The sequence below is a fragment of the Phocoena sinus genome, chromosome 16 (assembly GCF_008692025.1).
Source record: "Phocoena sinus isolate mPhoSin1 chromosome 16, mPhoSin1.pri, whole genome shotgun sequence".
Lineage (NCBI taxonomy): Eukaryota > Metazoa > Chordata > Mammalia > Artiodactyla > Phocoenidae > Phocoena > Phocoena sinus.
In genome coordinates, this window is record NC_045778.1 from 80836256 (window position 1) to 80864208 (window position 27953).

The following is a 27953-nucleotide window of genomic DNA, read 5'->3' on the forward strand; positions in this document are numbered from 1 at the left end:
TCAGTGCTGAGGTATAACAGGTGCATCCCCGACCTCAGGGCACTGAGGATCTCGTGGGAATGTTTAAGAAGAATGTCCCTTCTGTCCCGTGATCACCATGGTTATGTCCTTTGTAGTGTTTAATACTGTGCCTGTCATTCCCTTGTCCTAATGTCATGGTTTTTGTGTTGGGTTTTTTTGCAGATGACCATTCCAGGGTAATTTTAAGCCAGGTGGACGGAACCCCATGTTCAGACTACATCAATGCTTCATACATAGATGTAAGTACGCCCAGCCCCCCACCCAGCATGACACTCATGCCTGGACCATTGGGGGTTGAGTGTGAATCATGACCGTTGGACACTTTCTTCTCTGGGGCCACAGATGCAAATTGTCACAACTTTCCTGAGAGCAGTGGCCACACTGGTTACAGCACAGAGCATGGAAGTGCTGGGCCTTTTGAATTAACACCTGTGTCGGGGGTTTGTTCTTAAGATGCAGATAAGCCCTGAGGATGTCCATTACAGCATTATTTATATCACTGACCAAACCAGTTAAATAAATTGTGGTAAAATCATACACAATGGATTATTAAGAATCCATGTTAGTTGAACCTTAAAAGATCATTTAATAGAAATTTTAAATTATCATAAAAACTCAGTATAAGAGAATGCGTACATATTAACCAATTTAAATATATATATATATATATATATATATATATATATATATACATATATACGTGTGTGTCTGTGTTTCTGCTTGTGTGTGTGTCTGGGAAAGTATTCACAGAAAAAATACTGGAGAGGGATATACAAAAATAGCATGTTATTTCTGGAATTCCTGGCGAGTTTTCTTCGTACTTTTCTGTGTTTTCCAAATTCTTCACGACGGATACGTGTTATTTTCGTAACAACAACAAAATCCTTCCACAACGATAATTTTGAAAAATTATAAATCTGATTTTATTTTTCTAGGGTTATAAAGAGAAGAATAAATTCATCGCAGCTCAAGGTAAGCTCTTTGTTAAGTTACTTTCTGAACATGATTTTGGTAAAATGACATGGAAGGTGATTGCTTCTTTATCCGGTACCAACCATCCTGAGGGTTTATGTCGGCTTTTTGTACGTGTGTGTGCTGCTCCATTTACGTAGCTGATCAGAGTCCGTCTAGCCTTTCCCGAAGCACAGAGTTCAAAGCTGTCATGAATCTCACACAGCACTGCCACTCACTGTGTCTGCTTCACTGGCCAGGAGTGTCCCATCCCCTGCGAGCTGGTCAGAAATGCAGCAGCTCAGGCCCCACCCCCAGCCTGCTGCTGTCCCTGAATTTGCATTTTGGCCAGCGTTCCCAGGTCATTCTGCTCAGTAGAGTTTGAGAAGCATTACACTGTGAGGTGATGAAACTCCTCCTAGGAGCAGGGTTTCAAAGGAGCAGAAGAGTTAGAACCTCTGAGAGCATACGCCCCCCGTCTGTGGTCAGGGCAGACAGACATGGAGCATTTGCGGGCGTCTGTCATACAACAGGCGTGTTAGATGTGCAGCCAGACGATGCGTATGTGCAGAAAGACACACGATCTGTTTCCACACCTGCATGATTTAAACCCAGACACCCAGTGGTCTGGGTTGCCACTTCAGCATGTCGATACTTGCGTTAGAAAACCTTGAATCTCCCTCGGCTGGCTAAGCTCTATGTGGCTTCCAAGTTGTCGGGTTTGGGGATTACTTTCAATCCAGCATCTCCCATCTGCCCAGGGCTTGCATCCCCAGGAGCCAGTACTGGTGAGGTTGGGTGTCATTGGAGCTAAAACTAGGTTTCCTGGACGTCCTGACTCCTCAGCAAGTCTTTAGAGCTGCGGGTCCCAAAATTCAGTGTAGATCAACATCTTAAATGCACATTCCCTGAAAAATAGGGAGATACACATACGCCCACCGTCCATCAGGAATAGGCCCAGCTTTAAATGTCAGAAAACCTGACAAACACTAGCTGACACCAATTGAAATGTCTTTTTCGTTCTTATAAGCAGACATCCAGGGGAAGCAGCGCAGGGCTGGGGCGGCAGCTCAGGGGAGAGGGGCCTCTTTTATACCTCTCCACCCTCCGTGGTCTCATCCTCAGGGTCACAACATGGCCTTCTGCACCTCGAGGCACTGTGTCCCTAATCAGGCAGGAAAGAGGGCAATGGTCAGAGGACTTTCTTCCAAGGACACTTTATCTTTTGTTCAGATCCCCTCCGCAGGGACTTCAACCCACATCTCACTGGACAGCGTTACTGGCTGTCAGGGCAGCCAGAAGATGAGATGTTTTCAGAGGAATGGGGGTTAGACATGGCACGTGGGTCAGTCAGCCTGCAGTCTCTCTCTCTCTCTCTGTCACACACACACACACACACACACACACACACACACACACACACACACACTCTGCTTCAGCAGTTCTGGATGGAGGGTCATATTCTCAGGCTTTGACAAGCACCCCAGTGGCCACAAACCGCTTTGACAGGCAGCTTGAACCCCAGCTCCCATTTGAATAGCCTTATGGCCCAGGGAGATCATCACCCAACCGGGTCTTACTTAGCTCCCGAGGATTTCCCAGCCCCAGCGGGACATCGGCGGGGGGGAGTGGTAGGACAGAATGGGGAATGGGGAGGCTGCCGCCTACTCCGGTTCTGGGACTCTGTAGGGTGTGAAATGGACCAGCAGGCCCATCACCCCCTTCCTCAGGGCGGGTGGGGAAGCCGTTCCCGGGGCCTGAGGGCCAGGGCCACAGGCCTAGGGCTCGCAGCGACCTCTCGGTCTGACTTTGGGACCATCGTCTGCTCACAGGCCCTAAGCAGGAGACAGTGAATGACTTCTGGAGGATGATCTGGGAGCAGAAGTCTGCAACCATCGTCATGTTGACGAACCTGAAAGAAAGGAAAGAGGTAAGCCCAGCCTCTGAGTCACCGGCGCCTTCTTCTCAGCTGCTTCGCTGGGGGTATGCTTACCACTTCCTGTTCCTTTCTCTCCCGCCCCCCCGCCGCTTATCACTGCAGAAGAGAAAAAACACCCAGTGGCTCACAGCATTTTTATTTTGAAATAAATTCTCTGTGTTCCAAGGATCTCACTGTCTTAGACTGATGTGAAAATGATGCAGAATCTTCTTCTTTCAGCTAAGGGTCATCCCTGGTGGGCTACTCCATGGTGGGAGCGATGGATTTTAATATAGAGATCTTTAGTATGTTGGACACATGATGTGTGGAGCCTCAGACCATAAAAAAAATGATTTCCTGCGTATTACTCAGACCAGAGAAATGCATTTGAAAAAACAAGGCGTATTGAAGTAATACTGATTTGTCGTGTCAGTGTGTTTAATGAGCTGTTTCTAATTATGCTAATTATGTAATGCATGTACATTATAAGAACTTGAAATCTCTAGGTTAAGCTGGTTCATTTCCTACGGGGACAGGTACACGTTGGCCTCTGTCTCCTGGACAGGGCTGCCCCAGGTGGGGTGCATGTAGTCAGCCGCCCGACAGACCCCTCACGCAATTTCTATTCCACGGACGGGGGCTGGCGCCAAACGGAGAGCACGTGAATGTAGATTATGTCAGGAGGTGACAGAAAATATAGAGGAGAATAACGGGGACAGCGGTGGCCCGGGAGGGATGGGCCACCGGGAAGGCAAGGCCAGGCTGAGGGTGCAGAGACGCCGGGGCATTCTCGTGTCTGGGAGTCACTCACTTTTTAGCCAAAGGGACGCAGACCCCTGTAGGATAAACCGGAACACAGCATGATTGTGGCTCTGGAGGTGTGGAGGAGAGGAGGGGCGGGCCCCGTGGGTGCTGGGCTAGGACCGGGGCAGGAGGGCTCATTTAGGGGGTGATGGTGTCGCTGCTCAAAGACTGGGCTGGTGCGGGGAGGGCCTGCATCGGACGCAGCTGGAGAGAGGCACTGGGGCGGGGAGGTGTGTTCGCGAGGCCGGGAGCAATGTGCTGGACCCAGAACCAGGACGCCCACACGGGGGAGAGAGCGGCTACAAATGCACCAGGGAACCGGGGCTTGGGGCTTGAACGTCGGGCTGAGACGGGTGGGCAGTGGAGGGCCTCGGCGGGTTTCTCAGCAGTAAGCAGGGGCCTGTGCTTTAGGAAGTGAGCTCTCGCTCGCTCTCCAGAAGGAAAGAACTGGGAGCTGGAGGCACGGACGCTGGCGGCAGGGAGACTGTTCTTCTCGCAGATTGCAGCGTGAGGGCCAGCACGAGGGTGGGCGCAAGCAGGCCAAGAGGAAGACCCGGTCTGGCGAGAGACGTCCGTCCTGCTGGCCTCTTCCCAGGGTCTGCGCGTCCCGGCACTCGGCCAGGCACGGGCCCAGAGGCACTGATTCCCCCGACCCCGCGCCCTGTGCTCCATCATCACGCGCTGGCCTGGGGCTGGCTGGCCTGTCCCCAGCGAAGCCCAGGCAGCTTGGCTGGGGCCCGGGCTGGAGGGTGGGGCTGCCGGTTGAGATGGAAGTGACAGGCCGTGGGGAGCTCAGCTGGGGCAGGGGTGGGGAGGCCAGGCGGCAGGCGGGGCAGCCCTAGCGGCCACCACCATCACTAATTTGTTCCGCCCAAAAAAGCACCGGATTTTTGCATCTATGTTCATCAGTGATACCGGCCTGTAGTTTTCTTTCTTTGTGACATCTTTGTCTAGTTCTGGTATCAGGGTGATGGTGGCCTCGTAGAAAGTGTTTGGGAGTGCTCCTCCCTCTGCTATATTTTGCAAGAGTTTGAGGAGGATGGGTGTTCGCTCTTCTCTAAATGTTTGTTAGAATTGGCCTGTGAAGCCATCTGGTCCTGGGCTTTTGTTTGTTGGAAGATTTTTAATCAGTTTCAATTTCAGTGCTTGTGATTGGCCTGTTCATATTTTCTATTTCTTCCTGATTCAGGCTTGGCAGGTTGTGCATACAATGGAATATTACTCAGCCATAAAAGAAACGAAATTGAGCTATTTGTAATGAGGTGGATAGACCTAGAGTCTGTCATACAGAGTGAAGTAAGTCAGAAAGAGAAAGACAAATACCGTATGCTAACGCACATATATGGAATTTAAGGGGAAAAAATGTCATGAAGAACCTAGGGGTAAAACAGGAATAAAGACACAGACCTACTAGAGAATGGACTTGAGGATATGGGGAGGGGGAAGGGTGAGCTGTGACAAAGCGCGAGAGAGGCATGGACGGTATATACACTACCAAACGTAAGGTAGATAGCTAGTGGGAAGCAGCCGCATAGCACAGGGAGATCAGCTCTGTGCTCTGTGACCACCTAGAGGGGTGGGATAGGGAGGGTGGGAGGGAGGGAGACGTAAGAGGGAAGAGATATGGGAACATATGTATATGTATAACTGATTCACTTTGTTATAAAGCAGAAACTAACACACCATTGTAAAGCAATTATACTCCAATAAAGATGAAAAAAAAAAAAAGAAAGCACTGGAAGAGGCTCCACACACACTTTTGGGTCGGGGACAGGAGAGGGGTTTTCTTTTGTTTTCCAGGGAGCTGGGACGGGGCTGGAGAGGGCCAGCCTTCTCTGTGTGAATCCTGCCCTGGTCTTCCTCTCTGGCCAGAAAGGGGAGGAAGCAGGGGGTTCCGGGGCAGGGACACAGCCCCGGGGCGGGGGGGAGGGGGGCTGCACAGGAGGTGTCCCCACGCTCTGGGCAGGTGCTGTGGCAGGACCTGGCCCTAGAAGAGGAGGCTGACCTGGAGCCCCGTGTCCCCTGGGACCAGCTGTCCCCTGGGACCAGGCTTCTGGGGGCTCGTTTATAAACATGAGACACAACGAGACCAGTGCAGAGGCGGTGGGACTCAGAAGACGCCCCCAGCTCCCCCATCAGTGATCCTGTTGCTACGTTACTTGACATTTTCCCTCCATCTTTCTCTACAGAAAGATCCTACTGCGTTTTTCTGTCTCTGTGACTCAGAGCTGGCCTGCTTCTGTGTCTTGATTTTCCCCGTTTCAGATGAAATCGTTTCTCAGTAGGGTTCCCTTTTTCTTAATCGCTCACACTTCTGTTGTGGTCTCCCTGGCTTCAACGTCCTGACTTGATGTTGCGAAATGTAGCTGCTCTGGCGTCTCATGAGCTGATGGGAGGGAGGGGACGGCACCCGCCATGTAGACGGGAGCCTTGTAGACGCGAGGCCGAGGGCGTGGAAACAGTGCACACACTGAGCCCTCTGGCGGCCTGAGAAATAGCCCTCGGGTCCCCGAGTGAGAGTTTGTCAAGGTGAGAATCTCTGGAGGGTCCCTAGGAGGCCAAGACTGTCCTGAACCAGGACCTTCAGGGCTTGGTTTCTCCTCGGGGCCCCTTCCGAGTCACCCGGGCCCGGGCCGAAGAGGGGAAGTTGTCTGGTGGGTGTCATCACACAAGCTCTGGGCGCTGGTGAATACCAGCTGACTCTTGTTTTATAAGATTATCAGTGACTCGACAGCTGTGCCCTGTGGGCAGTTTCCAGGGTAAACGGCTTGCTGACCCCAGGGCCTCTCCCGTGGCTGTGGAGCCGGTGTCTCCCCCTTAGGCGGGCCTCATGCCTTCAGGTCCTCCTTGTAGGAGGACAACCTGGGATCGGGGGCCGGAGGCCCCATCCCCACCCTCTCGTGTGGCCCTTTGGTAGTTCCGGGGGAGGGAAGGCAAAGGAAGGGCCTCTCTGTGACCACGTGCCCGCTCCGCAAATTCCCACATCGGGCTCCTCCCGGCTGGAGAAAAGTTAGGAACGTTCAGCTGACCACAGGCTCATGACTCTCCCACAGAGGACGGGCGGGATGCAAATTTAGTTTGTCCTTAGTGCTGGGCAGGAAAAACGCCCCGCTGAATGCGACGGGAAGTGTTTGGGGAGCACGTGATCCTCCGGGGCTTAGGGCGGCCCCTCCCAGGTGAGGCCACTTCTGCTCTGGTCCCCAGCTCTTCGGTTGATGTGTGGGGTTAGCGAGTGGATGAGTGAATGAGACATGAACTGGAAATGGTCCGATCCTGGTCTCAGCCCTGCCCATTCATCAGCTGTGTGGCCTCAGTTTCCCCATTGATAAGATGGAAACACACTTCCCCAGCTGAGGACTGTTTCACAGGAAGCTGGTGTGTGTGAGGCCTTGTGGCCATGGCCAAGGAGGGGGCAACGAGGTGCTCATAGGTCCCCACAGACCTATTGTTTCTGTTCATTTGTTCCACGCAGGAGAAGTGCTATCAGTACTGGCCGGACCAGGGCTGCTGGACCTACGGAAGCATCCGGGTGTGTGTGGAGGATTGCGTGGTCCTGGTGGATTACACCATCCGGAAGTTCTGCATTCAGTCCGTAAGCACGTTACATCCTGGACTTTTCTGGAGAAGCAGGGTAGGGAGTAAATACCCGTCTACGTTTATAATAGGAAGCGCTTTGCCCGCGGCTCTCACGAGTGGAGGATGAGGCGGGAGGAAGTGCCGGGCGGGGATGTGGGACGGTCGTTAGTGGGCCCAGGCGGTGAGTCTACAGGGCAGATGGCAGACAGGTGCACGTGGGCCTTGAGTCAGTGCCGGATGTTCCCGGCTCCCAGGGACCTTTCTGGGTGGAGGAAGTCGAGTCAGTGGGAGGGCCATGGGGGTCCCCACTCAGTGACACAGTGTCATTTCACATGCTGGAATGGTGAGGTGAGGTTTTTTTAGCAGTTTCAAAATGATATCTGAAACACCTCATTAGTTTTCCCACTGATTTCCTGCTAATCCTTCCTTCCCAGAAAGGATTTAAGGCAGTCTTCAATAAAGATACCTGTATGCAAGGCAGATGAAGTAGAGGTTTAAGAGATTTAAAAAACCCAGAAAAGACAGAAGGTCGTGTCATCAGGAATCAAAGATAGAGTGAGGGGTGTAGTTAGATTACAAAATAAGAGTCTGAGGTCCCGAGAAACCACAGCAAAGAAGGAAAGAGGATGAGCTTCATCGTTCTTACTATCCCCGGCCTGCTTGCCTCCTCAAAACACACACACACACACACACACACACACACACACACACACACACACACACACACACACTTCCCAATACACCGTATAACTTTCTGTGGCTTTGGGCAGAGAACCAAACCTGGGTTCTGGGTAATAAACTCTGAGAGCGGCTTTGGGGCATGGGGTGGGGGGTCTCCCGAGGGCCAACCACGTCTTGTCCCCGAAAATTAAGACGCTTATGAGCGTGAAAGCTTCTGCCGTTGGTAGTTACACAGGCATAAAAGCTAAGCCCACCGGGATGCAGCCACCCTGCTTCCCAGCGGGGTCCGTGAGCCCTAGGGCCATCTGTAGGGATGTATCTGGCTGTCTGGGGCCTGGCCTGGCCTGGTCCTGGGACAGGTGACCGTGGGTCCCGCTCTGCTGCCCCTGCTGCCACGGTGCTGTGTCCAGAGCCGGCAGTAAGAATCAGGGTCTTTCACTCTGGTGTCCAGCCTTCACTGACGGGCCCCTCCCTGCACCCGTACCCATGGCTGCCCACACCTGGATGGCAGAGGGGGACCCCAAGCAAGCATTCTCAGAGCGTGACGCTGGGGAGGCGTAGGGGCCGCCCCACCTGCTCACACCTCCGTGCATCCCTGCAGCAGCTCCCCGACGGCTGCAAAGCCCCTCGGCTCGTCTGCCAGCTGCACTTCACCAGCTGGCCCGACTTCGGAGTGCCTTTCACCCCCATCGGGATGCTCAAGTTCCTGAAAAAAGTGAGGACACTCAACCCCACGCACGCCGGGCCCATTGTGGTCCACTGTAGGTACGTGCGGAGCAGGGGCCACAGGGCGGGCCCTCCAGGGAGGACTCAGGCCCTCGTGGGAAAATCACCAGGGGACGGAGAGCCGGGTGGGCAGAGGGTCAGCAGGGGCAATGTGAAGGCACCTCCCGGATACCGGGTGCAGCTCGGAGAATCCCTCAGGGCAAGAGCCGGAGGGATATTCCCCATCCGGGGCGGCAGAGCCCTTTCCTCAGTGCCACCGGGGGGGAAAGCCTAATGTCGGAACCACACCGAGCCGGGAGGCCCAGGTTGATGGTGGGGATGGAACTCTGCCATTCACCCCCCAGGGACCCTCAGGTCACCTCCAGGAATGGAGATGGAAACCGCACTTCTGTAGGGGGTCCGCCTGACCTCTCTCAGCAGAGGTCTCCGCGTCTGGAACGGGGAGGACAGCCTCGGAGGGGCTGGGACTCACCTCTGGGAGTGGGCTTCGCGTGCCGCTGAGCACCGTTTCCGTGTAAGTTGCTGCGGCTGTGGTTACAGCCGCAGCAAAGGTGATGGAAGAGCAGGTTATGAAGTGATTGCTTCTCCCAGAGCATGTTCCCCTCTGCCTCTGCATACCGGGACGTCCTCTGGTTGTTCTCACGCTGAGCTCTTATTTGCTCTGAGCTCCCCAAGCCATAGCGTCAGGGCTCAAATCCACCCCCTCCGTAGCTCATGACTAAATGCAGTTCGGCTTCGAACACGAAAATCACGGTCATGAGAAGGCCTTGGACTCCTGGGGGGCCGGCTGGCGTGTGCGTGTGTTGTTTTTTAAGACAAAGGCACAAAGATGAGAACGTTCCCCAGCCATGCTTCTCACTCTTCGGTGGATGCACGGTCAGAACCCGAAGGTGCTGGCCAGATCCTTTCTCTGCCCCAGCCCAGGGGCTTCTGCTGTGCCCCTCATTGCCTAGGCTGGGAGGTTTGGGGGTCGCTGGGGCGGAGGGGAGCGCCTGGCGTCCTGGCCGGGGATGGAATCCTGGATCTGCGCAACTACACATCAGGTGAGGTGACACCTGTAAGAGTCCCGTTACCTGGCCCTGCACGCTCCTCCCAGCAGCTGCACTGGAGGGGGTGGGACATGGTCGAGCCCCGCTTGGCCCCCTCGAGGCGGCAGCCCCTGTGTCTCAGACGCCCTGGAAGCCAGGGTCTGCATGCCATTTCTGCTGAACACCGTGTGGCAGGTTCGGAGCACCTGTGTCACTAGGTGCGGGTGCCTTTTGCCCCTGGCAGGGCTGTGATGCTCAGAACGACCCTGTCTTTAACAGCTGGAAACCCAGTGTCCAGTCAGCGTGACACCCAGGGAGCAGGCCCCTTCCTCCTCAAGCCTGGACAGCCGGGCCACAGGCCTGGGTTCCTGCACGGGGATTTCTGAGAAACCCCGCAGAGATGCGGGCCCGCATAGCCGAGTCAGTGGGGGGTCGACGCCGGCAGCTTGTCATCGGGCGGAGAGTTTGAAGGGCCCTCCGCTGGAGAAGCGGCTGGCAGGGAGCTATGTGCTCAGTTCCCGTCAGCTGCAGGAGGCCACCGGCTGTGCTCTGGAGGGCAGGGGATGAAGCAGCAGCCTCTGTGTGGCATCAGGGGCAGCTGCGGGCAGCTGTTCAGGGCTGTTCTCTTCTGCTGCCTCTGGATCCACCGTGCGTGCGAAAACTCAGTATGCGGCCCTCCCCTGCTCCCCTCTCCCTCACCCCAGGTGCCCCGGGCAGGTGCATTTGCCCTTCATCTTGGTTTCCATCCTTGGTTCCCCTGTGGCTGTGAATCTCAGCCTTTGCCATTGAACACAGAAGTAGTCTCTCGGGGTAATGCTTTATTTCCGTGCCGCCAGTGCAGGTCCTGGCCCTCCCTGCTGCTCTGTGCTCTGCTCTGCCCCCGCGTTTTTGTGTGTGGAAGGGAAGCCCTTCTCTCGGGGTCTGCTTCCCCGCAGAGCTGAGTTCCCCTGCAGGCAGTTGGGTGGTCTGGGCACTGCCTACAGGGGGTCACGTGGTGACAGCAGTTCCCACCAGGAGTTCAGGCCAGCCAGAGCCCCCCCTGGAACAAGGAAGAGGCTTCCGTGGGCTGGCAGCCTCCGGTCTCGGGGGGAGCGGACCAGACCTCCTCATTCCTCCACATTCATCTTCTCACGGGGTCTCCTGCGGCTCCAGAATGTGCATCGCCTGGGGGTGGGAGGTTTCTCGATTTCCTTCTCTCTCCCACACTCACCCTCAACGTCTCCCCCTTAATCCCTTAAAAAGAACCCACTGCCTGCCTGCGGTCCCTGTACAAACAGCAGGGAGGGTCTCTAGCTAGGGCTGTGAGCTCTGCACCAGCATCCAGGGCCCAGGAGGGAAAGAGCGCCGGGCCCGGGGCCTTTCCTCTTGGAACCGTCCCTTTCCCCGCTCCCAGATGCTCCCCTACCCTCTGCCCCGCGTGCACCTGGGCCTCCCGGGCTCTGGCAGCCTCGAGTCCTCTATTTCCTGGTCCTTACCACTGCCCTGTTGGGTGGGGCGCCTTTAACTGGCTCTGCACCTGATGACTTTCTCTTACTTTGCGTTTGTAAAGAACCAAGGCTCCCGAAGGGGCCTCTCCTGTCTCGCCTGCTTCCCCTCCCCTCAGTGTTATGAGCGGGAGTCCTTCCAAGGGCGAGGGGCTTCACTGTCTGTCCTAGCACCATTCTGGAGACTAATGGTCTGGAAAGAGCGGTACCACCCTCCCCGCAAAAAGAGGAACAGGGTAGGGGACTTCATTCATTAAGTTGTGAGCCTTTTCGTTTAAAAGATCACTTTGACTGCAGGGGCCAGAGGGGGAAAGCCCCGTTCAGCCAACTAACCCGACAGACACCTGGGCCGCCATGTGCAGTTCTGGTCGACGCCGCACCTATGAGTCTGGGCCATTAGGGGTTTATTCGTCCAGCGGATGTTGGCTGAGTCCATTTGTGTGCCCCCTGAGCCCTGGGTGTTGGGGAGACACATATGGACGGCCTGCACTGGCTGGTGGGCGTCTAGATGAGACAGGTGGGGTGGCGGTGGGGAAGATGTCCAGAGATTGCTGCGGGGACAGCGCTGGGAGGGAAGGAAACCCGAACCCGGGAATGGAATCGGGCAGCTTCCTGAGGCGGGAGACCTCTCCGTGGAGCCCCTAAGGGCCAGCTGGCCCCAGGCAGCCCGGAGGTGAGGGCTAGGATCCCAGACTGAGCCCCCATTTGCATGACCTTGGCTCCAGGGCCAGCAGACCTGGCCTGGGGTTCTCCACTCTTATGAAGAGCCTGGAAAAACCATATCAAGCATGACAATAAAAAATCCAGTTACACAAGTGATAAGGAGAAGATGGCATTTGGTAACAGAGGAAAAATTACCTGTACAACTCACCCGAGGCTTAGGACACAATTTCCAGGTAGAGGGAGAGATTTGAGGTCTTTTCACTAAGACTGTGGTGCCCTCTGGTGGCCTCGCGTGGATTTGCTCTTTATTAACCGAGGAACGTTTGCGTTCAGGGATGAAGTGGATGTCTCTGTGGAGGGCGGGGTGTCCTCTGGTCCAGGCTGCAGGCGTGTTCCGAGGCCCCGTCATTCATTTCGGGGAAATGTGACTCACGACTTGGCGTCTTTCTTTCTCCCCAAGCGCGGGCGTGGGCCGGACGGGCACCTTCATAGTGATCGATGCCATGATGGACATGATCCACGCCGAGCAGAAGGTGGACATCTTTGATTTCGTGTCCCGAATCCGCAATCAGCGGCCTCAGATGGTTCAGACGGACGTGAGTAACACCCTCCTCGGGCCCAGCTGCCCGTCCTGGTGTGAGCTTCGCACGGCAAACCCAGACGCCCCAGGATGTGTGCCCTCTCCCCGAGACGGTGCACGCAGAGTGGTGCCCGGCAGGGAGAACGTCCTCAGCGATGCCCGCCGTCACACGGTCGAGGCCATAGATGCTCGTTATAAATGGCCATTACTCTGGCTCTGCCCCCAAACCCCCTTCCCTTTACACAAAGAGAAGAGAAGGGCCCCCTTGGAGCCCACCTGCGTCTCCCCGCAGATGCAGTACACGTTCATCTACCAAGCCTTACTGGAGTACTACCTCTACGGGGACACCGAGCTGGACGTGGCCTCCCTGGAGAAGCACCTTCAGACGCTGCACGGCGCCACCACCCACTTCGACCAGGCGGGGCTGGAGGAGGAGTTCCGGGTAGGTGCCGACTTAAGGGCCACCTTTTACGCGAAGCTGCTTTCAGTTGCCTCCACCCCCGATTGACCCCAGAAAACGCAGGGGAGCCGTCCTGCCCGTGACTTCCGAGGGAAGAGTACTGGGGACTTTCAGAGCTTAGCAACCACCTGTGCAGGGGGCGTGTCGTGCATACACTTTTATTTCCCAAGACTCAGGAAGCGTCTGGAGAAGCAGACGGGTATTTCCATTGAGCAGGTGCCCTTGACGGTAGAGCTGTTAGAAGGCTGAGGGATCTCTCGGGAATGTCCTGGTTTTAACTGCATGGCTGTGTCCTCTTGGCCGCAGAAGCTGACAAATGTCCGGATCATGAAGGAGAACATGAGGACAGGCAACCTACCGGCCAACATGAAGAAGGCTAGGGTCATCCAGATCATCCCGTGTAAGGCAGCCCGGGCCGCGGAGGGGAAACCCTTGAGGCAGGCGTGATCGGGCTGGTACCCTCTGGCTTCGGTTGCTAAGAAGTCGTTGCCCACCCACCCCTGTAAACCAGGGGTCAAGGGCAGGACGCCCTCTGGGAGCTCTGTCAAGTGTGGGGAAGGCACGAGTGACCCAGACAGTCCTGTGGGTGTCAGGCGGGCAGCTTGTGACCTGGACTTGGAGGCAGGAGAGGGAAGCGGTGAGATTCTGGCCTGACTCTGCCTCCTGCTTCTGCATGTCATCCAGTTCTACCCCAAGCCTGGGCAGAGGCATGGAGCCCCCCGTACACAGAGCAGGGGTCCTGGCCCAGGATGTGTAGCAGGACCAAACTCAGCTGAGACTTTCCAGGAAGGGGCCTGGGGACGGGCGATCCATGGGCAGGGTGGCATCGGGCACTGGGCTGCCCGGGGTCTGGGGGCCTGCAGGAGCATCAGAGGAACCCTGGGGGGAAGGGGAGGGCACCCGCCTTGAGGGGAAGAGGATGCCTCATCCAGACGTCCCCTCCACCTCCCCGCCCGGGCTCAAGCTCAGGCAGGAGCGGGTCTCACGTGGACCTGCCCAGGCAGGCAGTGTGTGGGCTGAGAAAGTCCTCTTCAGCCTCAGACCCTATAGGGTCTTTGCGGCTGTGATGTCCCGGGCCGGCTACCCTGGGTTGCCTGCCTGGCCACACTCCTTTTACTCTTTAAATTTACTTTAATGCTTACGTTTTGGTAGGAATTACCTCAATTATGACAAATGAGAACGATAAGTGGATTACTTTAAAACTTCCCTGGTAAAACACAACTTCCTGGGCCACTTGAATTAAGCTATTTTAGAGAGTAAACCTTCCTTTGAGTTGACTTGTTTTTAGTGATTTTATCCATAAGTTTTATGTCTCGGAAGCTCCTAGCAGCATGTTCAAGTTTGCAAGGCAGGATGGGGTTGGTTCTGACCCAAGGGACACACTGCTTTGCAGATGACTTCAACCGCGTCATCCTTTCCATGAAAAGGGGCCAGGAGTACACGGATTACATCAACGCGTCCTTTATAGACGTAAGTGCAGCGGCCCGGCCCTGCTTGCGTGCCTGGAGAGGACGCATGCTCTCTTCATCTGTAATCACAGAGACTCTTGATCAACTTGCTTTCACAATCAGAAAGGATGGACACGCCCACAGAAATCCAAACCATTTCATTAGCAGACACTTGCTTAAAGAAAATGAATAAGGAACTTTGGAAATAGAGGATGTAGGTGCGCTGCTAAATAGTTTGCTATTTTTCCATTCTGCTTCTTTTTCTTAAATTAATGTATTTCGTTTTGGCTGCATTGGGTCTTCATTGCTGCACGCGGGCTTTCTCTAGTTGCGGTGAGCGGGGGCTACTCTTCATTGCGGTGCGCGGGCTTCTCATCGCGGTGGCTTCTCTTGTTGCGGAGCACGGGCTCTAAGTGCGTGGGCTTCAGTAGTTGTGGCTCGCGGGCTTGGTATTTGTGGCTTGCGGGCTCTAGAGTGCAGGCTCAGTAGTTGTGGCGCACGGGCTTAGTTGCTCCGCGGCATGTGGGATCTTCCCGGCCCAGGGCTCGAGCCCGTATCCCCTGCATTGGCAGGCGGATTCTTAACCACTGCGCCACCGGGGAAGCCCTCCATTCTGCTTTTAATACATAGTGACTTCCCTTTTCCCTCTCTGTTGCACACCACCCTCTATCAGTGCTTGCACACGCTTTCTCTCGCATGTGCTGTGCGTGGACAGCGCGATTGCGTTCAGGCCCAGTCTTAGGCTGTTTAGCGCACAGCAGAGTTAGCTGGTGAACGGGCAGGAGAGAGCGTAGCAGCCAAGTCTGTGCAAGGATTTTTGTTTGCAGATGACAGTGCTGTGCCCCCGAGGGGAGGACCTGGGACTTGAACCCACTTCCTCTAACTCCGTGCCCAGGCTCGCTGCCCCACTGCGATGCTAACTTAGCTGTGACACATGCAGACATGTTAGAATCAAAGCCAGCCCAAGCAAGGGGTTCATTATACCCATTCTGAGGTGACCTGGGGCTGAGGGGGGGCTGTCTAGCTTGGGCATCTTGACCTGTTTTCTGAGCGGGTGCCTTCTGGAGCTTGGCTCAGGCCCTGGAAGCCTGGAGAATACTGTCCCTCATCCGGCCCTGGGCTGTCCTACACTCACATGTCCCCCGGTGGAAATGGGTTGGAAGGAAGTCGGACTTCAACCTCTCTCCCATTTAAAGGGCTACCGGCAGAAGGACTACTTCATCGCCACCCAGGGGCCCCTGGCGCACACAGTGGAGGACTTCTGGAGGATGGTCTGGGAGTGGAAGTGCCATACGATCGTGATGCTGACCGAGGTCCAGGAGAGAGAGCAGGTCAGGGCGCCGCCCAGCCCACCTCTGGGGCCGTTAACACACACCAGGTGCAGCCCACCTGATGTGACTACCTGTCCCTTGTGAATGTCTCACCTGCTGTCATCTGTGAGGCCAGGCCACAACTACTGAGGAGGGGGAGAGGCTGGAAATGAAAAAGGTTTTATTTCATCACCACGCCCACCATGAGTTAATCGTAACTACCCACTGGCTTTATTCTTAGCCTACATTTTCTTTAACCTGCCTTGAAATTCTGCCATCTTGTGTTTGCCACAAATACAAATTTGGTCACAACCTGTTGAAGAAAAAGACATTTATTCACTTTTTTTTGGAACAGAAAGACATAGGTATTGATATATGTACCTAATTAATATAGTTCTGGTAAAACTGAATGAGTTAAACATTCCTTTTTTCCCAAAGATCCATGCATGGCCTTCTTGTTTTGTGTGTGTGGTTTTTTTTTTTTTTTCCCGGTATGAGGGCCTCTCACTGTTGCGGCCTCTCCCGTTGCGGAGCACAGGCTCCGGACGCGCAGGCTCAGCGGCCATGGCTCACGGGCCCAGCCGCTCCGCGGCACGTGGGATCTTCCCGGACCGGGGCACGAACCCGCGTCCCCCGCGTCGGCAGGCGGACTCTCAACCACTGCGCCACCAGGGTAGCCCCAGCCTTCTTGTTTTTATTTAATACCTTAATAAACAGTCACAAACCCACCATCCAGCTGAAAAACCAAACTTTTGCCGATAATGTACATTTATCCAGATTCTCCTGAGAGGTAACCACTGTCCTGAATTTGTGTGTTTTGATTTCTTTGCTTTTTAAAACCAGTTTTGTTGGGGTGTAATTCACATACCATACAATCCATCTTTCTAAAGGGTACAGTTCCGTGGTTTCTAGTGTATTCAGAGTTGCACAGCATCACTAATTCCAGATCATTTTCATCACCCCAAAAAGAAACCCCATACCCACAAAAAAATCACTTACCCACTTCCTCCCCGCAGTCCCTGCAACGACAAATCTACTTTCTGACTCCATGGATTTGCCTCTTCTGGACATTTCTTATACGTGGAATCATACATGTCTTTTGTGGTTGAGCTCTTTCACTTAGCGTAAATGTCGTCACTTAGCGTAAATTCACGTCATCCGTGAATCAGTTCCTCGCTCTTTTTTACTCTTTATTGTATAAATAGACCACACTTCGTTTATTCATTCATTAGTTGATGGATATTTGCGGTGTTTTCACTCGGGCTATTATGAATAATGTTTTGAACGCTCATGGACAGGTTTTTACATGAATGTTAACTTTTAATTTCTCTTAGGTAGATACCTAGGGGTGGAATTGCTGGGCCATATCATGACTGTATTGCAAACTCATATCACTTAACATTTGGAGGAACTGCCAGACTGCTTTCCGAGCAGCTGCCCCGTTTTGCATTCCCACCAACAATGCACAAGGGTTCCATTTTCTCGCCATCCTCGTCAACACTTATCATTATCTTTTCAATTAAAGCCACCCTAGGAGATGTGTTCTTAGCTTTTTAAAAAATCTTTTTATATCACGTGTGTGTATTCCTAAAGAAACTGTTTAGTTTTGTCTGCTTTTGAACTTTATTCAAAAGTTGAGTTGGGGGCTTCCCTGGTGGCGCAGTGGTTGAGAGTCCGCCTGCCGATGCAGGGGACACGGGTTCGTGCCCCGGTCTGGGAAGATCCCACATGCCGTGGAGCGGCTGGGCCCGTGAGCCATGGCCGCTGAGCCTGCGCGTCCGGAGCCTGTGCTCCGCAACGGGAGAGGCCACGACAGTGAGAGGCCTGCATACCGCAAAAAAAAAAAAAAAAAAAAAAAAAAAAGTTGAGTTGGTTTTTCCACTCAAAATTACGCATTTGATATTCTCCTATGTTGCTGCCTATAACTATGGCTCATTCATCATTATTTCCTTATACTCCACAACACAGACTGTACATCCTGCATCCGTTGACTTTGCCCCTTCTCCTGTCATGGGCATTTGGGTTGATTCCATTCTGTTGTTTTACAAACTGTGCTGCGGGTACTTTCTTGTACGTGTCTCATGATGTATGAGGAATAGTAGGTTCCAAAGAGACAAAATGCTGCATTGGAGAGTGTGTGTGGAAGTTTGAATTTGCGAGACATTTCCTAATGGCTTTCCAAAGTGGTTGTGGTTTCCAAAGTGGTCCGTGGGTGAATATCATTCGTAGACATCCCTAGGGTTGTCTGATGTCCTCATCTTTGTTAATTAAATAGGTATAAACATCATCTCTTTGTGTCCTTGATTTGCACCTCTCTGATCCCTGTGAGGTCAGGAATCGCTGTGCATATGTATAGAGGACATGTTTCGTCTTGTGCAAGGTGCCTGTTCATGCCTTTCACTCATTTTTGTAGTGGGTTGTTTGCCCTTTTCTTACGGATTTATAGGATTCCTTTACGTGTTCTTGGCACTGATCCCTTGTTGGTTTTACGTATTGCAAACATTTCATCCCCGTTGATGGTCTGTCTTTTCATTCTCTTGATATTTTTGGATGATGCAGAGTTAATTTTATTATAATCTGACGTTGCAATCTGCTGTATCATGGTTGGTTTGCTCTTTGGGGCTCTTGTTTGTTAAATCTGTACCCCAAAATGAAAAGGTATTTTCTTCTTCTAAGGCTTTCACAGTCTTGTTTTTGACGTTAAGTCTGACCCTGTCTTGGTTTGTTTTTATTAAGGTTCAAGGCTACCATATATGGTAGGGCAAGTTCTACGCTGCCCAACTCCAGGAGGGGCTGGGGCATTCATATCAGCCCAGGTAGGGTGTGAGTCAGGGATCCAGTTCCCTTTTCCCATATGGAGAACTGATTTCCCAGCTCCATTTACTGACTAGTCTCTCCTCTGTGTCATGTCACTTCTGTTCTGTATCAAAGTTGCAAATACACGCATGTCTGTTTCTGGACTCTGCTCTGTTCCCTCGGTCAACAGGCACTGGTAGCATTCACATTCGTGTTCATATGTTATTTTCTTGGTCAGACGAAATACGTTAAATGCTTTGAGAGCAATTCTGCACCAGATCGTCAAAACTGCTAGCAGCAAATTCTTTTTATGTTATCCCCCAAGGATAAATGCTGCCAGTATTGGCCAACAGAGGGCTCAGTGACTCATGGAGAAATAACGATCGAAATAAAGAGCGATACCCTTTCTGAAGCCATCAGTATACGAGACTTCCTGGTCACTTTCAATCAGGTATCGTTGCCAAAGCCCTTTAATCTCTTGTGGACATCACTCGGGGTCTGCTTGTCATTGTGCCAGAATGTCCCGCTCCTTCAGGCTTTTCCGGAGCCCCAAGTTAGATTAGTATCGACGGTCAGTGAGGACAGTATGAAGCTGTGTTATCAAGTGGCCGATCTCCCATAAGGTTTGACCTCATGGTCCCCTGCCTCCTTGCTGGAGCACGGGGATGGTGGGGCAAAGTGGCCAATTCCGAGAGGCGTCCCACCGCCACCCGCTCCCCAGGAGCAAAGACCGTGGCCGAGAGCAGGAAGAATGAGTGGATGAATCTGCAGAGGCCTCTCTGGGGCTCTCTGCCATCTCCCCTCCCCACCGGGTCTTGGGCACTGCTCCCTGGCAAGAATGGGGACCCTGTGTGTCAACTGTGGGTAAGATGACCCACCTATGGGATTTGATTCTGAGCTCAAGGCGGTCAGAACAGTGAAACCCAGCTTTGCCCAAAGACTTGTTCTCCTCCACGCGGGTCGCAGAACGACCCAGGGCCGCTTGACTCAGAAACTCCTCATCTCCAGCCTTGAAGGGGCGTGTAGGGTCCTGGCCTCTTAAAAAAAGGGGTGATTCCTGTTAGCTCAAGCAAAACTGCCAAGGATCCCATAGAGGGGTCTGGTGGGCCCTGGGGACTCGGGGGCGTATCCTCTGAGTGTCCTATCCCCACCCAGAAGGAGGCACTGCTGGCCTTCTGCTTTAGGGTGGCCACGGCCTACAAGCACCCTGACCGGGGGGCCAGCCACATGGGAACTCTGCTGGCCACGACACCGTGGCCCGAGTCCCCGGGAGGGCAGGGGAGCCTGCGGTGGGGCAGCACTGAGGCGCCCTTCCCGCCCGGCAGCCCCTGGCCCGCCAGGAGGAGCAGACCCGGGTCGTGCGACAGTTCCACTTCCACGGCTGGCCGGAGATCGGGATCCCCGCCGAGGGCAAAGGCATGATCGACCTCATCGCGGCCGTGCAGAAGCAGCAGCAGCAGACGGGCGATCACCCCATCACCGTGCACTGCAGGTGAGCGGCCCCTGGGGGCCCAGGCAGCCCTGCTGGTGGGGCGGACACAGACCCCACGCCCAGTTCACTGCTCCCAGCAGCATCATTTACCTGGACCGTATCCTTGCCCTTCCCTTACACAAATGCGTAGGTGTCATCTTACCATAACACACAGAAGCGTTTGGGCAGAAGGAGTCAAGAAATGCCTCAAACACACACTTCTTTGTGCTTTTTAAGTTGTCAAAAAAAAGAAAAAATTACCAAGCACTGCTCCGACAAGCCCTGAACTTGAGTCGTCTTCGTTTTGAAAGGCTGTCTGACTCTGGCTGGTGCGCCCACCCAGCACAGCAGGAAGCTCTTCGTGAGCTTCTCAGGGACGTCCAGGCCGGGGTCCATAACGGAGGGCCCACCGCTCCACGCCCTCCCTCTCAGCCCGGCTCCCGAGTTAGGCCCAAGGGCAGAGGGACACACTGGGGGGACCCCTGGACACAGCTGGGCGCCCCCAGCAAAGACTTTGAAAGACAGCATTACGAGGGTAGAGGGTGAATCCGGCTGAACCTAGACACCTGCCAGCTCACCTTTTTGCTGGGCCAGGCCCCCCTGCTGGCAGGGACCTTGACCACCCTCGCAGAGTTCTTCCTCGCATTTGGGGAGTTTAACCTTGGGGGTGCTGATTTGCCTCCAAAGCTGCACTTCTGTTCCTTTGTCTACACGTGTGGCTCCCATTTTTTTGCGACTGGCATTGGCACCGACCCACTTCGCCTTGTAGCTAATAACACCCAGCGTGGAGGGTTTGGGCCTCTTTCCTTGTCTGGGACCCGCCTGGCGCACTTCCGGCCTGGCCAGCAGGGAGAGCACACGCCTCGGTTTCCAGTCCCTGGTGCCTTTGTAGATGTCGTTTTGAGTTTCTTTTTGTTCCACCTCTGCAAACCCAGACTGAGCTTAACACGTGTTGGACACCAGGGATGCAAAGGTGAAGGAGACTCACAAGGTCATCCCACCTGTGGGAAGGCAGACGCAGGGAGAGCAGCCGTAGAGTCAGCCCACAGGTGGGATTCCAGGGCCCAGAGGGCAGCCATGCATCCCCAGAGGGCTCCCTGGAAGAGGCCAGCCAAGCCCGCCTCCATTAGGTCTGGTCTACGCAAGGAAGAAGGGAAATGGTTCCACCAGCTTAAAAACTTGTAACCGGTCCTGATTTAACTCATGTTGTAATTAGGCAAGTGTTTTAGGAATTTTATGTTTGCTGACTCGTAGTCCAAAGCTAAGCTACCTATAAATAATCATTAAAAATCCAAGCTCCAGTCATTCCGGTACTGACGTGTCCAAGCTCCAGTCATTCCAGTACTGACGTGTAGGGCTTGGCGGAGGCTGTGGGCTTCTCATGCCCGTGGGTGAGTTTGAGTATCTCATCCAGCACGTTTTCTCTGCAGTGCTGGAGCTGGGCGCACAGGGACTTTCATAGCACTCAGCAACATTCTGGAACGGGTCAAAGCTGAGGGACTTTTAGACGTATTCCAAGCTGTGAAGAGCTTACGACTTCAGAGGCCACATATGGTGCAAACCCTGGTAAGAAACCGTTTCCAGAGGGATCGAGAATGGTCTCATGTTGAATTTGATGTATGCTTCATTGAAGGAGTTCAAGTCCACGGGGAAGGAGGTAAAGTTTCCAAGAAAAAGAGCTCAAGGTTCCAGTCAGCTCACAGTAAAGCTCTACAGACCCCCTTCTTCCCTTGCGTCTGGCTGGGGTCTGTCCCCCGGGCAGGACACGTGAGGAGGGGCACACCCATGACTTCAGATGATAAGACCCCTTGGACAGAGGCACAGATGATAGCAACCGTTATGTCAGAGTGAACTGTTCCTCCAGATTCCAATGTGCATTTAAATATGTACCAAGTTCAAAAATAGCACTGACGTTTACAGCCCTGATTCTTGTCATCTATCCTCCACTGTTCGTGTGGACTCTTCTCCTTGGCTGGATCTCACTCAGCCTCCAGACACTGCCGAGGGGGCTTCTTAAGGAGTCCATGCGATGCACAGTTCCCTCTCACATTCTCTTTCATTTCGTGGTGAAAACACACACTTTCTGGTTTTCAGAAGAGATGCCTCTTCACCAAATTTGGTGATTATTCTGCAACAGCAAGGGCAGTTTTAAAGGCTGTTATAACCTGTCGTTTTCCCCAAGGCTCCTTATTTTAGCACTTGCCCTCCGGGCCCGGCCCACTCATTCTCTGTGCTAACTGGATCCCGACTCAGGCACTTTCCTTTCCTTTCCCGTCCGCTGGGTGATCGGGTGGGAATCTTAGTAGCTGGAAGGGAGGATCCCTACCGTCCATTCTTGGCTCTCCTGACAACTTTCCTGCAAACTCAGGACAGCAGTTTTCTGCCTCATCTTTTCTTCCCCTGGAAAGCCCAGCTCCTTCCCATGATGGCTGGACTGAGACTCCAGAACGGCCAGACAGGCTTATGTTTGGCCTCTTCCAACCCAAAAGCCTGTAGATTTTTGTTCAATGGGAATTTAGAGAAGAGGCTGAACCCAAGGTGTTGGGAAAGAAGAGGGAGGGGGATGAGGAACCGCCCTTGGTCCCCCTGCTTCCCCAAGCTCTCATGTTCACTGGGCCAGCAAATGACCAGGGTCTGCAAGGAGCCAGACCCTTTTAGGGTAGCTGTTGTTACTTGAACCTGCCTGCTGACCATTGTGCACGTGTGGTTTTCCGAGGCACACAGTAGGCTCACTAAGAAAGCCCTGCCGTGGCCATTTTCCCCAGCTCTTTTATTTCCTCTTTTGAGTGCCCGTTATGGGCCGTGTCACACAACCCGCTTTCTGGTCCCCTGTTAACCCACCATCTGGCTCTAGTCTCACCACCTCAAAGAGCCACTGGGAGGTCTGGAGTCAGATGATGTCCAAGTGTTCCAATAAGTTAACAGCCTCATACATATGCAACACATTTTTCTTTTAAATTCTAGTAAAATTGATATAAAGCAATGCCCTTTTATAGTGTAAATTTAGGCTTAAAAATAATCTATATTTCTGTCTTATTTAACTTCTATAGATTATTTTCATTACACTCTGAAGTTTGATGTTAAGTATGCCCATTTTTTTTCAGTTCAGAAGTGGTTGTTTTTAAGTTTAAATATGAAAACTAAAGATCTCTCACTCAGACTGTCCAAAATACACTAAGCTAAACTTGAAACTGAACATTGACATTTTCTATGTAGAAAAACAGCTTTATTTGGAAATGTCCATGTGCCTAGAAACTAAATTATATAACAGGAGCTGATATGCAGTAGGGTATACAGTATTTCAATAACTGGTCAGACTTTTTTATGTCTTCTCTTTAAAGTTTCTCCTAATTAAATTAGGCAAATTTTTTTTCATATTATTTTAATGTGTTCTTGTTCTTCTTTTTCAGGAACAGTATGAATTCTGCTACAAAGTGGTACAAGATTTTATTGATATATTTTCTGATTATGCTAATTTCAAATGAAAATTCCTGCCTTAAAATATTTTTTAATTTAATGGTCAGTATATTTTGTAAAAATCATGTTAATTTATTTCATAGTTGACATTAATATCCTCCTAATTTCTTTGTATATATTTTGTTATGCTTAAAGGCCACCTGCTGTAAAGTTATTAAATCTTAAATACCCCTTTTAAAAACTGGAATAATGTATTAAGGTCAAATAATATTCCATAAAATATATATTTCTGCTAATATCAGTAAAAATATTTTAATTTTTCATTAGATTCATATCATTTCATTTCACACAGTCAGCATCTCTAAATGTTAAAAATCTTAATATGACAAGTGTGTTTATTTATGCAAGATACTAACCACAACTTCCTTAGAAAACAGTCGAGGACTCAGAAATCGGTGGAAAATACATATTCCTGTCACTGATTTTACAGCCCTGAGCAGTGGCAGTTTTTTTTTTTTGTTTTTTGGGGTTTTTTTGCGGTACGCGGGCCTCTCACTGCCGCGGCCTCTCCCGCCGCGGAGCACAGGCTCCGGCCGCTCCGCGTCATGTGGGATCTTCCCGGACCAAGGCACGAACCCATGTCCCCTGCATCGGCAGGCGGACTCTCAACCACTGCACCACCAGGGAAGCCCCCCAGTGGCAGTTTTTTGAAAGCAAACTGTTTGTGAAGATACAGCGTAAATAGGGAATTCTGTAGTCCTCAGTCTCAACCCACGTGGTTTATCTTTACATTTTAAAGATCAAAGAAGATTTTACAACCTGAGTCCAAGTCTAAAACACACTGGAGTAGTCAGTGACTATATAGTAATACTTAAAAATGCATTTATTCAAGGCTGTGTCGTGCCATCTTGGCCAGATGAGAAAGATGTAAAGGCCGGTGGTCCAGTTCGCACGGGCCTTGGGTCTGGCAAAACCAGTTATCAGAGTTTCAGTCCCACGGCGCTGGGCGCTGCTTGCTGTCCGTCTGTCTGAGAATCACACCCACTGCACTTCTCACTCCCCACCGCCCCCCGGCCCCCGCCATTCTGCCCTGCTTGTCGTGAGCTGTGCCTCAAGGCATGACAAAAAACCACTTCCATTCCAAAAGGTCAGATAGAGCATCTGACACGCATGGAAGCAAGGAGCTCCCGCCTGGTAGAAACAGTTGGGCAGCCACAAGCAATTATGCTTTAAACTTTCTGAGAAGCATTTTGGTATTTAAAAATCTCTTGTAAATGCTAAGGCTGTTTGTAAGAAAAGAAATCTTAAAATCTAGATTTATACAGTTTTTTTTAAGTCCCACTCCTCGATATTTAATAAAAGAAAAAGAGAAATCCTTAATCTAAAGGGTAATTTATTTTTGAATGGTTACTAGTGAGACCTCTGACACTGGATAATAATGATCTCACTGCCAGACAGGATTGGCTTATGGGGCAAAAAAAAAGCGAAGGGATGAATGTAAAAAGGTTTGATTTAATGGCAGTGATCTGTCTGTCTGTGGCTGTTAGGTACCTAGCCGATGAGCACAATATGAAAAAAAAAAGACATCTGAAAACATTTAACATGTGCATTTTTGGGTACACTTTTTGCTTTTTAAAAGAGATGTGAATGTGAAGGCCTTTATTTGATATTTCCACTGGTAACTGATTGCACAAAGGTAACCCAGGGTAAGTTACGTCCTAATAACAAGCCCACGGGTAATCAAGCTTCTGCCACTCCTCCGAGCCCCACCCAAGGGTCAGATGAGGTGCCCAGCTGGACGGACAAAAGCACAACTTTGTGAACGCTGCCATGGCCACCAGCCTGCAGCCCTGAGCTCCACACACAGCTGAATGCGTCCCTCACCCTTCTGGGTACAACGATTATGCATTTGGGTCGAAGAGAAAATGGAGGGAGCTTTGCAAGATGCACCTGGTGGCCCTGTTTGTTTTCATTGTTAAAGTCCCAAGCCCGAAGCCCTTCTTGACTAAAGGGGAAGAGAGAAACCTGAACTCCAAAGCCTAGAAACAGAGCCGGTGTTTGTGGTGAAGGCGACATATAGGGGTCATAGAGTCGAGACGCCTGGATTGGGGTCCAAATTTAGGAGCCTTCAGTGAGAATCCTTCAGGCCCTTCAACGGTCTTACTGGCATCTCTTGTCTAGAGATTAAGGTAGACCTTCTCGGGGAAGCCCCCCGTTTGCGTGTTCTTCTGCCCCCTTGACGCATCCCCCTTGTCTGCTGCGGTTCCGCCCTCTTGGTTCTGAGAACAGAGCGGAAGCTACTGTCCCTGGGTTGCAGGACCCCCTCCGCCTTTGGGGCGGTTCTTGCCTCCCAGTAGCTGCAGCCTCCTAGCCTCGGCCCCGGTCCCGGTTCAGACAGCCTTGGTGGGCGCTCCGGCACTCCTGTCCTCTCTGTGTCGCTGGGATAGTTTGACTCTTCCTCCCCTTCGGTGAAAGAAAGTCCATTGTACATAACAAAACAGCGCCAGGCTGGTAAGGTCATTTTTCTTTGCCAGTTTTCTCCGTTGCATGCGGCTACATTCAAACGCCAAATAGCGATTAGAAGACGACCATTCTGATCTCCTTGCTTTTATCAGTCACTGTGTGACTCACTTTACCGTTTCTCTCCATGTGCTCTACGAATGAAGAATGCATACCAGTGTTTTAAAAGGTATTTTTATGTGTTTTTTAAAACTTTTTAAAACGAGCCTGACACCTCTGTTTCAGCATTTGGAGTCACGCCCATGTTATTTTTTAAAATGTGTGATTACTGATACTTCTGTTGTGTTTGTGTTAATTTATGTGCAATCTTGATAAGATATGTATGTATTCCGGTTTCAAGTCTCATTTTTTCTTTTATTCCATTTATCACTTGATCTTGCACTGATTATGACGCCAGTGAATGCTGCTGAATTCCGTGTATATGCAAATTGCAACATCCAAAACATTCTGATGCGAGGATAAATCTTTACTTTGACTCCAGCCTGCGTCTCTTTCTTCACTGAAATCTCCTTATCTCGTTCCTCTGCCTTAAATCCTTTTAGACAAGACATTCATTAGGAGGGAAGCATTGATTTACGCAGACAATTTTAGGACTTGTAAAATCGAGCTCAGACATGGTAGAGAAACAGCCCCCCGGGCAGGAGTGGGCATGATGGCCAGTGGGCCAGTCTTCAGAAGTCCTGAGGGTGTGTGGGCCACTAGTCACAAGCGGCCCTGCAGAGGGCTCACGTCCCTCCTCCAGTCCAAACAGGGCTCCGAGCTCTGAGCAGTGGTTTCCCAGCATCTACGAGGAAGGTGATCACATGCTCAAGGTCCACAGCCACGTGGGGTCAGAGAGCCCTTCTAATGTCGCTTCTCCTCCTAAAACCTAAACACCTGTTAGGCCTCCCTTTACACACCTTGTGTCTCTGGTGATCCCAGCTCTCTTTTTCAGCTTCCCCGCCCTTCCCCAGCTCACACCCCAGCTTCCTCTTTTAGATATTCTGGGCCTAATGTGGAAATCTAAACATCTGCTTTTTATTCTTGGTTGTATTTATTTAATAGATTTTATAAGCCTTGTTATATTTGTTACAGATGTGATTAATTAGGATGAGGGCCTAGGAGTCGGGTGGGCCATTAGGGTGGGTCCATTCTACTCCAGTGTGAGGGTGCCTTTATGAGAAGAGGGAACTTGGACCCAGAGACACATGCACAAGGAGAAGAACATGTGAAAAGAAGGCAGGCGTTGGAGTGATGCTTCTGCAAACTAGGAAGCCCGGAGGCTGCCGGAGACCAGGGAGTGGCTTCTCTTTCACAGCCTCGGAAGGAAGCAACCTTGACTTGGCCTTCGTGCCTGCAGGACTGGAGACAATAGGATTGGGTTGTTTGAACCACCTGGTTTGTGGCACTTTGTTAGGACGGCCTTAGCAGACCAACACCCTGCCCCCGCTCTGACCCCTACAGCCAAAGTTTCTGTTGTTGGATGTCCCCGAAAGAAGCCCTGAATCAAGTACGTGGGTGCAGGTAGCTAATGGGGAGGAGACCCCAGCACGCACGAGTGAGGGAACAGGGCGGGAGGGGCAGCACAAAGACCCCACCCCCCACCCCCGGGGACTCAACTCTGCAGTGATGCCCGAGGGCCTCCCCGAATCGCCCTCCCAAAGGACGGGACCCTGGAGCCTTGCCCCGCCACTACCCCCGGCCCAAGTTGGAGGTTTTCTCCAGTGGTGCCAGCCCCTGGTCTCAAAGGACGGTGCCACCCTGGCGACACAGGGAGATGCGTTTGCTGTACAAGTTCAAAGCAAACAGAAAGAGTGTTCACTCGGTTCCTCTTCTCCACCTCAGTCCATTGGTAACTTGGGGGTACATCCTTCCAGACAGCTATCTGCAGATTTAAACCTGTACAGTTACGTAAACACACGGACTCTTGCTTGATTGTTTGTTTATAAAAACAACAGAGCCGAACTCCCGGTATATCATCAAATCCAGGATGAGAGAATTGCCAAACCCACTTTGTTTTGCTGAGAAAGCAAACACACTGCTAAATATTTCTTGCAAGACACCGTCAGTTTTGAGATGCATCCTGGATGTTCGAGAGGTTAGTATGTAAAAACCTTGTC

The 27953-nt window shown here is 52.0% G+C and overlaps 1 protein-coding gene across 5 annotated transcripts in view; it reads left to right on the plus strand.

Annotated features, from left to right (window-relative positions):
* PTPRE (protein tyrosine phosphatase receptor type E) overlaps nt 1–26867 on the plus strand; it is a 165809-nt gene extending 138942 nt beyond the window's left edge. For 2 of the 5 annotated variants that reach the window (XM_032607777.1, XM_032607780.1), the window contains 14 exons: nt 184–260; nt 957–993; nt 2805–2902; nt 7167–7286; nt 8553–8716; nt 12313–12448; nt 12725–12874; nt 13199–13292; nt 14286–14362; nt 15537–15671; nt 18772–18897; nt 19772–19938; nt 21348–21483; nt 23328–23635. In XM_032607777.1, coding sequence (XP_032463668.1) covers nt 184–260; nt 957–993; nt 2805–2902; nt 7167–7286; nt 8553–8716; nt 12313–12448; nt 12725–12874; nt 13199–13292; nt 14286–14362; nt 15537–15671; nt 18772–18897; nt 19772–19938; nt 21348–21483; nt 23328–23402 — 1592 coding nt within the window. In that variant the 3' untranslated portion in view covers nt 23403–23635. Of the gene's footprint in view, nt 1–183; nt 261–956; nt 994–2804; nt 2903–7166; nt 7287–8552; nt 8717–12312; nt 12449–12724; nt 12875–13198; nt 13293–14285; nt 14363–15536; nt 15672–18771; nt 18898–19771; nt 19939–21347 lie in introns of all 5 variants that reach the window. The other 3 variants (XM_032607776.1, XM_032607778.1, XM_032607775.1) reach the window with 2 other exon arrangements.
* The last annotated feature ends 1086 nt before the right edge of the window (nt 26868–27953 follow it).